At 30.6% G+C, this 12067-nt stretch overlaps 1 protein-coding gene across 1 annotated transcript; it reads left to right on the forward strand.

The window, feature by feature from the left end:
• The first annotated feature begins 72 nt into the window (after nt 1-72).
• Nucleotides 73-5575, forward strand: LOC105780530 (uncharacterized). Its single transcript, XM_012604917.2, has 6 exons — nt 73-448; nt 820-1010; nt 1248-1293; nt 3184-3266; nt 3363-3479; nt 5217-5575. Exons 1-6 carry the CDS (start codon nt 247-249, stop codon nt 5286-5288), a joined length of 711 nt encoding a protein of 236 aa, XP_012460371.1. The 5' UTR covers nt 73-246; the 3' UTR covers nt 5289-5575.
• The last annotated feature ends 6492 nt before the right edge of the window (nt 5576-12067 follow it).

A 12067-nucleotide genomic window follows, 5' to 3' on the forward strand; every position in this document is an offset into this window, starting at 1 on the left:
TCATTTTAACCTTTGAAGTAATTTAACTTTCACAACTAACGTACATATTTTTCTGACTAGTTTGAATTTTGTTTTTTATCGAGGGGACGCAATTTAACCACAGGCGCAAATGGCAGGCAAAAAATCTCTTCTCTTATCCCTGGGATCAAAACACCAGAGTCCACAGTTCAAGGCTTCTTCCCCAAATATCCGCTTTCTATCTACCTTCTTGGATTCGGAAACCATTTCTCCGACGTCGTTTCAAACATGGTCTTAGGATCTTCTTCCTCACTCACTTCAACGCGCCTTTCCTTCCCTTCAAACATATCATCCATCAAAACCTCCAAAAATCCACCGTCGTTTCACTTGCTCTGCGTTAAGGCCTCCGCCACCGACTCCCCCCCTAAAGCCCGTTTTGTCGCTCGTCGAAAGGAGTCCATTTCCGTTCGCCAGTTGAACCGCCCTCTCAGTAATCTTGCACCACAATTATATATATATTGTTTTCTTTTACTTGTTTCTTTGTTGCTGTTTGTTTTAAGGTTTATAAAATTATTTATGCATTTAACTATTTTTAAATTGTTAAAAGGGTTTGATTCTATTTAATTAACAGTTTTCTATCTAATTATAAATAGCAAAATTAACGAATTATCCATATAATTACTTAAAAAAAAATTTTAATTCTTTAAAGTTTTTTTTTACACCAAAAAAAATATTTTATTTTTGAAATAGATGCGTCACTCTCTTAATCTGGTTTGGGAAAGTAAAAACTCTGTTGAAGCCTGATGAGATAATTTTTTTTTGTGTTATTATTTTAATTGGGATTTTGTTTTGATGGTGCAGTTGAGTATATGAGCTTACCAGCGAGCCAATACTCGGTGCTGGATGCAGAAAGGATTGAGAGGGTAGATGATAATACATTTAGGTGTTATGTATATAGGTTTAAGTTTTTCAATTTCGAGGTTTGCCCTGTTTTGCTTGTTAGAGTTGAAGAACAGCCTAATGGTTGCTGTATTAAGCTCTTGTCTTGTAAGGTAATCTCAAAGTTCCATTCCATGAATTTGTTAAAATATACTTTGTAACCAATATTTGTTAACATTTTGAAGTGCAACATTTCTTGAAATGGTATCTTAATCGGTATTTCTAGGGACTTAGACATACTGTTTAGAAACACTCTTCAGATATTGAAGGGTCGCTAATGTATACATTTTAGATTTTATAGATTTTCATGGATTTTGAGAGTGTCATAATGTTCTGTCCACTGATTGCAGCTGGAGGGCTCACCAATTGTGGTTGCACAGAATGATAAGTTTGATGGTAAATATCTGTCTATAACTTCTCCATCCAGTAAAGATATCATATTTTTAGTTTTGAATGTTATGTGATAAGGTCAATTAAGGATAAATCCATAGTTATTGTCAATTCTTATTGTGGTTTTTGTTTAATCTTGTTGTTTGATATTTTCTTTGTTATGTATTAAGCCGTCGCTCATCAAAGAAGTATATAATTGATTCATAGCTGAAGCAGTATCAGGCTATCAGTAAAAAAACACTAGTACTATGTTTAAAAGGCAATGTGACTTTTGTGAAGCTTGAGCATCTCAGAAACATGTCTTGAACCGATGTTTTTTGATCCTATTGTCTTTTAATAGAATAAGTTGAATTATGTAGGTGACCTGTTACTTTTACCCTGATTTATTTTAATTACTTTCTAATTTAACAATTATCTTAAGTTTCATTCTAATCCAAATTACAAGCAGCAGGTTTTACAACTAATTATTGCATAATGCAAACTGCAAAAGGCTGTTTATGCCTGTTCCGTTATATGAGATTGTGCAAATGAAATTTCATAGTTTATTTGATTTGTCTGATTTAGATTAACAATCCTTTACTGGGTCTGTTTCCTTTTCTTTATTCAAATAAAAGAACCATTTCTCCTCTCAATCTCTTTGTAGCGTATTTTTCATCTTTGGCTCCAAATTGGCTATTAATGTTAATGAGAACAATAAATTTAAATATGTATTGTTTTAACATACTTTTTCCCCTCCAATTATCGACTATATCTGGTTGTTGCTGGCTTTTGTCATTTTTTCACTACATGCGCACTAGGGTAGACCTTTAACTTGTATGTATTCTGTTCTCCCCTTATTCTGTATTTGAATTCCATTTGGTCATATGCAATGTTTTAACTAGCTTATTAGCTTTATTTTTCAAAACCATTTTTATGTGCGAGTGTCATCCAGTGTTGTGAAGCACAAGGTGCAGTCTAGGTGCTAAAACCCTTATATTGCTTAAGGCGCAAGGTGCAAAAAAAGCACCAGCCAGAGTAAAGTAAACCGCAATATGTATGTGAGTTTTTTCTAGTCTGTGTTTGCATATATAATATATAAAGCTTAAGATAGTAAATTCTAAAGTGTGGTGTAGTTTATCTACAAAACATGCAATTTTTTCACAGGTCAATATGCATGATTTTCTTATGCTGTTGACTGCTCAAATATTGAGAAGGATAGAGTTTGATGTTATCTCTTTTTTTACTAATAAAGGCATATCAAATGAAAACACTGAAAAGTAAAATGAAATTTAAAGTGAAATTCAATCAGGGGATCCCTGTTTTCTTACTTATGCCTATTGCCTTAAAAAAGTGCCTAAGCTCACCAAGCATGTGCCTGATCAAATGGGCCATGCCTAATGGGTATGAGGTGTTTTTGTTGAATAATGCTAAGACGTAAGCATATCTAGGCGCATGCCTTGACCACACTGGTGTCATCTTTGTAAGCTTTCTTTGTCAAAAGCATTTTTGTAGGTAGGTGGGTTGGGGTGTGTGTGGATATTGCTAGCTTTGTACTGACAAAGTACATTAACATAATAAAATCTTAACGTTCTACAGAATCTCATCATTCTCTGCTATTTCATCTCACCTTGCAAATTGAATGTATAAATTTAGCTCTTTTCTACTCAAGTGCCTTTGCTGCTTGGGGCACTGTTCTGATAAGCTTGAATGTCTTAACTAATTTGTGTAGCTAGCCACTTTTTTTGGGTTGTGGCTTGAGGGGTGCCATTGGTGTTGATGAGACATTGAACAACTGCAGCATGATGTTAAGGAAATGACAACTTGCTTAGTCATTATCTGTTTGAGTCAGTTATACCTAAATTAAGTGCAATTTTTCTTTCTGGCATGCTTTGACACTGATTTGATATGAAAATGCAGCTTCTATGGTCAACCGAATATCGTGCAATACCATCCGAAATGACTCATTAGTACAAGAGCTTACATCGGACGCAGTTATTGAGGTAGTGTTTGCAAATTATTCTTTCTCCAATATCGCCATTGCATTTCAGAGAGGCATATCTTTCTTACTGTAATTTGCAATTCTATGTTTAATCTAGGTCAACATCGAGGTTCCTTTTGCATTTAGACCAATTCCATTGGGAATGATTGAATCAAGTGGGACCCAAGTCCTTGAACAAATACTCAGGCTGATGCTGCCCCGTTTTATGGCGCAGGTTTGTAGAATATTATTCAGATTTCTTTTTCACTGATTTCTTTTTCCCTCAATACTTAAACTGTTGCTTTGCTCTTCATTTTTCTTGAAGTTTCCATGTTCGGCGCATGGATACCTCTGAGAATCTTCCATATACATGAAAAAACTTAGAAAAATTTGACCATAACTATGTCAAACGCATACCTGTATCTAACATACACCCTAGTCCAAATAACATAACTTCCTACATGAAGTGGAATGTAGATATGTAAGCAGATATTTTTGGCAGTTTGAGTTTTTCTCAGACAGGTTACTTTAAACTCCTTGGTAATAGTCACGTTAAACTCATAATTTGTTTGCTAGATTCTTCTCTGTGGCCAATGAGGTCCAATTTGAAGTCAAATTTTATAATTGACTATCAATTAAAGGGTATCTGTCAAAACGATAGAAAATAAAGATGGTGGCAGCACTTCTTGGATGCAACTATTACATTTACATTTATGTTTGATTGTCAATTGGGAACTGTTTTCAAGATTACATGCTTATAAAGAATGTAAGACTATACTATTTTGATTGTTGATACAAAGGGTATAATATATACCCATCTAGTCTGATCCAAACCAAAAATTTGACTTAATCAACCGGAAACCAATCCCGACCAATGTATTGTGACCATAAAAAGTCAATAACATGAATCTGTCTAACCTTAACATGAATTGATCGAACCCAAGTTGATCTGAGCATGAAACAATCCAAACCGAAACACCCAAACTTGAAAGTACTCAAACAAGTAATCTTGAAATGACTTGATCCTGAAGTGATTAGAATCCAAAATGATCTGAATTTATGATGACCCGACTTGAAAAATCTGAGCCTCAAACCCAAGACCACTTGAATCCAAAATTGACCCAAACTTGGAATTAATTCAAACCAAAATGATCTGAAATTTTTAAAATCCAAATTGAGTAGATCTGAAATCAATTTGACTCACACAATGGACTGGTCTAGTACAATATATTAACTAGAAAAACTATTTATATCTTCTACTTCTGTTTTGAGTTATATTATTTATAGTGGTAGAAATAACTTTTAGGAAGTTCTTGGAATTTCCCTTATAGAGTATTATAAACTTCTAGTTCATGGGAAGCCTCTCTGTATTCAGAGACAAGTTTAGCAGTGGATCATGTTATGGTGCTTATATGGGTGGGAATGACATTAGAGAGCCCTTTGATCTAAAAATATTTTTTCAGCAGGTTTCACTTTTGGAATGAGTTTTTGCTCAAACAAACCCAAACATTTAATTGCATGAATGGCATTGACAAATATAGCTGGTGATTGAAAATGTTCCTGACTATTCTTCTCTTGTTCGGTTTAGCCATCCTTGCGGGCTCTTACTCTTTGTTACTTGGACTCATATGAGTAGCAGATACGGGAATATTCAATTTTTTGTAGTTCTTTCATGCATTTAGAAAGTCTTCGGAGGATCATATCTTCATTAAGAAAACACTTTCAAAAGAAATGGATTTACGTATGCTGGACATTGATACATACCCGATTTTCACATCCGAGTTGAGTAACATAGGTGCTTGATATCATATTTTTTTTCTAACGTGCAGTTGCAGCAAGTGCTGCTTCTACTGGAATTGATTTGTTTTTGTAATTGGAAATATGAAAATATGAAGCACCAAGTGTGACTTAAAGTAAATGCTCAATTCTGCATTTTGAATGACATGGTTGTGATACCTTTCTGTGTTGGCAGCTTGTTAAAGACTATCAAGCATGGGCTTCTGGTGATACCTCAAGGCAACCTCTTGGAACCGGGGAGATATGAAATCACGCAAGATAAGATTTCTTCAAACTCTCTTTGAAATTGTCATCTTGTTCAATTTTGGCAGCATAATATGTTTTGACTGTAATATATAGGCAGTTTAGTGTTCCTCAGCACTTAGGTGCAACAAATTAAGAAAATTCATTGTATTCATCCAATATCAGTCATGCAGACTCTAGGATCAGTATATTCCTCCTATTCTGATATGAAATTCTGGCAACTGTTTTCAGTTTTTTCTTTGGATTTTATGTTGGATTAAACAAAATGATAGATGGTCTTGTTATGTCGAACCTGACGATTTAGGACATGATATGAACATGCAAAGCATGATTGTTGCAGATTGCCTGGTATCTCTCTCGCTCACACAATTATGAGAATGCAATTATGCTCTTCACACATAATTGTTGCAGATTGCATGATCAAGGATATGATGCAGATGAGGGTGAAGAGGAAAGCTAAATAGAATTAACTAAAACTCATTCTGCACTGACAATAATATCAATGCCAATCGAACTAAGACTCAACCGGTAGAATAAAAAATTATTAAACACAACAATTAATAGTAATATTTATTGATTAAAAAAAATTAGATAGGGAGAAATTAAATTAACACATTGAATGAATTTAAATTAAAAGTATTAACAATTTTATTATATCAAACATTTTCTACCTTTATTTTTTAAATTTAAAATGTAAAGTATTTCAAAATACATTTTCAAATAAAATCTTACTTTATTTTTGTGGATTATAACTTTAGATTCTTATATCTATTATTAAAATCAATTTACTTTTGTGGATAATTGATTAGGATATGAATATTTGATTTTATTATTTGTTTTACTTTTAAATATTTAATTTAATGTTTTGTTTTATTTTATTAAATTCAAATATTAAAATATTACATGATAAATTATTTAATTTGAATTAAAATTAAAATAAAAATATTCAAATTTAATAAAAATAATAAACAAATTTATGAATTTAAATCCAAATATTAGAATTAAAGATATGTTTTCAAACCAACAAGGAATTAAAGAACTATTCTGGATCTAATAATAAATTATAGATAAAAATGTGTTCTCGACTCAATAGAGAATTAGAGAACTCTCATCGACCCAACAAAGAATATGAGAGACAAATAAAGTACGCCCAACACTAAAACATCCTCCGATGTATCTAATCTTATGACATACCCGAAACTCTATCCGACATCATTTAATAATACATTTCCATTATTAAATATCATCAAAGCATATTTTAATGCAACTTTCACCATAATATCCAATCACAACTCATATTCAATATTATGCCAATCATTGTGAAATCATCAAACATAAATTCATATTCATGCTTGATCACATAATTCAACTCATCATGAAATCAATATATCTTGCCACATATTATAATAGTGAAATTCACATATACTTTATAACTTAGGTTTTTTTTTTTTCAAAATTGATCCAAACAAATTAAATAATTATAAAAATAACTCAAGAGCAATGAAAATTAATGCAATTAAGCTTAGAAAATCTGAAAAAAAAAGCATTAATTTTTTTCAATACACCACTTAACGTAAATAAATTGCATTAATTACGTTAATTATTACTTTTTTTGAATCCTGAAAAGTTTTTATCTGTCCCTCTCCCTCTCTCATTTTTCATTTTCGTGTCGGAAAAGGATTTACCAGGAAAAGTTTTCAATAATCCTCTCCCTCTCTTGCCTAGAAAATCTGGAACGAAAAAGCATTAATTTCTTTCAATACTCTTGCAAATAATTTTTCCAAGTATATATTTCTTTTCCATTTTGTTTTCTTTTGCTCCTTTTTACTACATCCTACTAGTCAGTTTTTAGCTTGGATCTTTTTACTTGTGTTTTGGTTTTTATAGTGCTTTTTTTCTCTTTCCCTATATTTAAGATTTGCTTAGTTTTTTTTAAACTATAAAAAATAATTATTTTTAAAAACGGTGAATTTCAATTGCGCTTATATTCATCACTGTAGGAATTGGGTTCAAGCTTTCCCCAGCCCCTTCTCATCAATGGACTCCTGACGTATACAAAGGAGTGCGGTTCGTTCAATAAATTCCTACCTCTTTATCTATCTCTGAGATGTTTGGATTTTTCAAAACTCCATGGACATGCAGAAGAGAAATGCTATCCCCACTCAGACCAAGACATAACTTTGACTTTGACTTGTTCAAATAACAATTAAGGTGAAGCAGAGTCAGGAACAACGATTCTCTTTATGATAAACAGATCCATTTTGCAAGTCCAGTATCGTCTGACACATTAGCAACACAAAAAAAATTAATTTTTTAAAACCTGACAACGGTGCCGCCTGATACGACGGTGGGATCAAATTTTTAAAAAAAAAATTGGTGCCGCCTAACACGAATATGACACCAAAATAAATAAAAAAAATTCCACCGTGAATACCTGTGAGAAATATAGGTATTTTGAAAAATACATACGAGTGTTGTTGGGAATAGTGGTGACACCCAATTTTTTTTTAAAAGCCGATGATTGGCTAATGATGAGGAGTGTTGCCGCCGATGTATCTGGTGGCACCGACAAGCACTATAAATTTCAGGTCATTCTTGTGCATGATTTTACTCCTAAGTCATTTTCGTAACTATTTAATTTGTTTAAGTTAATTTCGAAAAAAAAGCTTAGAACTTACCATTCATGTTCATAATCAACAAGGCATAAGCTCATGTTCATGTCACCATTTACCTCTAATACATATACATATACATATAAACTCAATTACTTGATAAGCTATGTAAAGAAAACGAATTATGTAAGTACAAATCGAAGTCGTTAGTCATTGATCACTTTCATCTTTCCTTTCTCCTTCCAAATCTCAATGTCATCTTTAGTTACATACGATAGTATGTTTATGAAAACATCGTTAGTTTCACGGTCAAACGTAAAAGCCATCAAAATCAAAACATTAAGGAATATTTTTTTTACTTATGTCCCTTAAACCGTAATATTCAAAATTCCCATATTTTATCACTCTCCCGTTCAAATCTAAATCTAACTTTATAACTATACTCTAGGTACCTCAAACTATGTATAAACACTATTTTTCTTCAAAGTTGTCATCATATTTGTCTCTATCTTTAAGTTTCTTGATCAATTCATGTCAAACTCCAATTCTAACACATGGTCACTTATATCAACTCACTTAAAGCTAAGGACTCAAAAAAAAAAATCAAAGGAAAAGATCTCTTTACCTTATGTTTGATGCACCACAATGGGAGAGAACCTTAAGGATTTGTTCTTCCTCTTTTTTTCTTTCATTGTACAGTGGAGAAAGGATGAAGATGAACCTTGTTTCATCCTTCTCTCTCCCACTATGTATGTGTATAAATAATTAAACTAAATTGACAATAACAATAAATAAATCAATGGCTACAGTTTCATCATGAAACACTTACTGGAAATTAGTGGCAATGATCACACCTAGAAACTAGCCATATATTATTAACAGTTTAATTAATCTTAGGTCCTTGCCTGAATTACTATATTAGGACTAGTTTAATCTCTACTTCTTTTATAAATTACTAAATAATTTTTCCTTAATTTTTATTCGCCTCATGACTGTTCGATTAATATTTTTGTACTAACTTAACTTAATAAATTTAAACTTAAAATCAAATTTTGCAACACCGATGAAAATCAAATCATTAAAGAAAGTAAGCAAAAGTTCGGATACTCAATCACTTTAAGAATGATTTTCCAACACTCTATTGGTTTGTTTTGAGTGTTATCAAATATTTATATGCGGATACAAACATTGATAATGAATAATTTCGATTACTCAATTGATCACAACTCTAAATGACTACTAGCATTGCTCATCACTACATAGTGGAGTTTGTCTAGGATATCATATAACCTTTTACCATGAATGCAAACATTGGTGATGTGTATACATTGAAACACATGTCTATACTCTAAATATGTAATATATAATAAAACAATAAAATAATTTTTTTGGGTTTTTTTAATAAATTGAATTGGATTTTTATGTCCCACTTAAACCAGCTCGAGTTTTGAACACTTTATAAGTAAGTAAGGGTATGTAAAAGCAAATAAATCTCTTTTGAGTCAGAAGTTGAGTTTGTTTATACTTTAAGTAAACGTCTATTGTTTCCTCTTCACAAAATTATCTCTTCTTTATTCAGTCAACATTAGGATGCTAATTAAGAATTGCTTATGTTCTACGCTCTCTTCTTTTCTTTTTTCCTTTCCAAAGTTATTCCTAAAATTTTTTATTAACTCGCAAATTATGCCTACTCTGATCTACTCATCGACTTTTGGCAATGCTGTTTAGAACGGTTTGAAAAGTGACTTTGAACTGGTTAGGTTGAAAATCGGTGTGAATCGATTAAAAAATCAGTTGAATTGATGGTTGAATCGAGTTTTGTTTAATTAAGGGTATAGACTGTTTCAACTAACTAATAGTATTATGTAGAGGAATCAATTATATAAAATTAAATAATAGATACTGAATTCTAAACACAATCATTTGTCCATTTATTTAATAATAAAAGGGTGATTGTTTGGTACACAAGTAGTAGAAAGTTTTTCCTCCGGAAACAAGATTGAGATTTTGGCACATGTCCTATTGATATTTTTGTAAATTTTTAATTTAATGTAATTGGTATAAGTAACTGTATGTTTATCGAAAATGGATCAAGATAGCAAATTAATATTTACTAAAAATAATAAAAACTTATATATATATATATGTACCACCCCTTTTTTTCATCACGGGTTCTGATTATATCTACTCTCTTTTTACATAATGTCTAGAATTACTCATAGTCTCTCTCCAATCCATAAATAGGAAGATAATGCGCTTCAGCACATTCAAACCCATGTCTTCCTGCATTGAAAATAATACCCATACCAATCGAACTAAGACGCAATCGGCTAAACGCTTAAATATTTAAAATAATTAAATCTAAGTTTCCAAATATTTAGAAAAATAAGATTATTTTAAAAATTGAAAAGCAAGATATGCAAATAAAATCGATTAAAAGTATAAAAAATTAAAATTATTTGTTAAAAATAATAATATTTTTAAATACTCATACCAAAAATAATATTTTAAAATACTTAAATTTTACTTAAAAATTCATTTAAAAATAACAATCAATCCTAAATCCTAAAATAGTCCTAAAATATAATAATTTTTGAATATTTAAAATTTTTACAAATTAAAAAAATAAAAAAATATAAAAGAATGGCTTAATGGAGCCCCTATTTTTTTTACACTTAATTGGAATCTCGAACTACCAAAATGCATCAAAAAGGTCATTTCACCATTAAAGTTAACGAACCCCAATTTTTTCAATTAAAGCCATCACGTGTCGCAACACAACGTAACATGTGATGAAAAATGATAAAAGAAATAAAAATCGATAAAAGTTATAGAAAAATATTAAAATTTTATAAAAATTATAGAAAATATTTAAAATTATAATAAAATAGAAAATTTTATAGAAATCGCAAAATTATAAAAATCGTAAAGAATTTATAAAAAAATTCAAATGTTGTAATGATTTGTTATAACAATTCAAATGTTGTTTTAGTAAATTTTCTTCACCATTTTTTCAATTACGCTTATTATTTTTTATATTTTGTAAAATTTTGATTATTTTATAACTTTTTATGGATTTATTGTAATTTTAAAAAACTACATCCGGAATGAATCTGGACGAATGGGTGTCTAGATTCAAATGAACGAGGACAACTATTTATTTGGGTTCATTCTATACTTGAATTTTTTTTAATTTTTAATTTTTTTTGCCTGTGCGGATTGCCATATCAGTATCCTTTAATTGACTCAGCAACCATTAATGGGCACATCAGCAATACCATTAGAAGCTAACAGTCAACGTCAGTCAAAGAGTTAATTTGATTAAGTTTTTTAGTTTAAGAACTCAATTGAGTGTAAAATGTTCAAATGACTTAATTGATTTTCGTAATAGTATAGGGGCTTATGATACAATTAAGCCCAAAAAATATAATTAATTTTTTTTAAATTGTCATAAATTAGTAATGCTACAAGTCAAGTTGTTAGTGACAAAATATAAAATATAAATAAAATGACATTTTAAGTCCTTAATTAAACAATTTGAAAATACATAGACCTCTTTAAAAGTTCACATAAACTTGAGGGTTATTTGTGCCATTGTGCCCAAAATTATACTTTGTATTGGGTTATATTCGGTAGATAACTTAAAATGTAGTTCAAAATATGATGAAAATCCATATACTAAGAAGTCCCTGTACTTTTTAAAATTAGAAATTTAGTCCCTCTACTTTTAGATTCCAAAGTTTAGGTCCACTATTAACATTGATAAATTATTTTTGTTAAATTTGTTGCTGTGATATTTTGAAATAAAAGAAAATATTCACTTGGTAGGCATGTAATTAAAAATAATTTTGTAATTAACTTGAATTTAATAAAAGGATTTAACAGTTGGATCTGAATTTCGAAATCCATAATGTATAAGGACTAAATTCCTATTTTTTTAAAATTACAGGAACTTCTGACGCATGTTAACCATTAAATAATTCAAAGATAACGTAAGACATTATCTTTATATTCTACCATCATGATGCAAAAAACATGATCCAAAAAGACAAAACAATAGCATTATGACAAGCACATTGGGCCATTCTCATTTTCTCTCCCTTTCTGTCACTTTCTCGAGGAAAATCATCTCCGAGAAATTCAAATCTAAGTTTTGGGTAATCCCAAAGCC

Source organism: Gossypium raimondii, chromosome 4, assembly GCF_025698545.1.
Source record: "Gossypium raimondii isolate GPD5lz chromosome 4, ASM2569854v1, whole genome shotgun sequence".
NCBI lineage: Eukaryota > Viridiplantae > Streptophyta > Magnoliopsida > Malvales > Malvaceae > Gossypium > Gossypium raimondii.

What these genes read in the sequence shown, in the direction of transcription:
- LOC105780530 (XM_012604917.2), top strand. Translation starts at nt 247, where the DNA reads ATGGTCTTAGGATCTTCTTCCTCACTCACTTCAACGCGCCTTTCCTTC. An exon ending in CCAGTTGAACCGCCCTCTCA is followed by an intron (nt 449 to 819) that starts GTAATCTTGCAC and finishes TTGATGGTGCAG; the next exon opens with TTGAGTATATGAGCTTACCA. An exon ending in CATCGGACGCAGTTATTGAG is followed by an intron (nt 3,267 to 3,362) that starts GTAGTGTTTGCA and finishes TGTTTAATCTAG; the next exon opens with GTCAACATCGAGGTTCCTTT.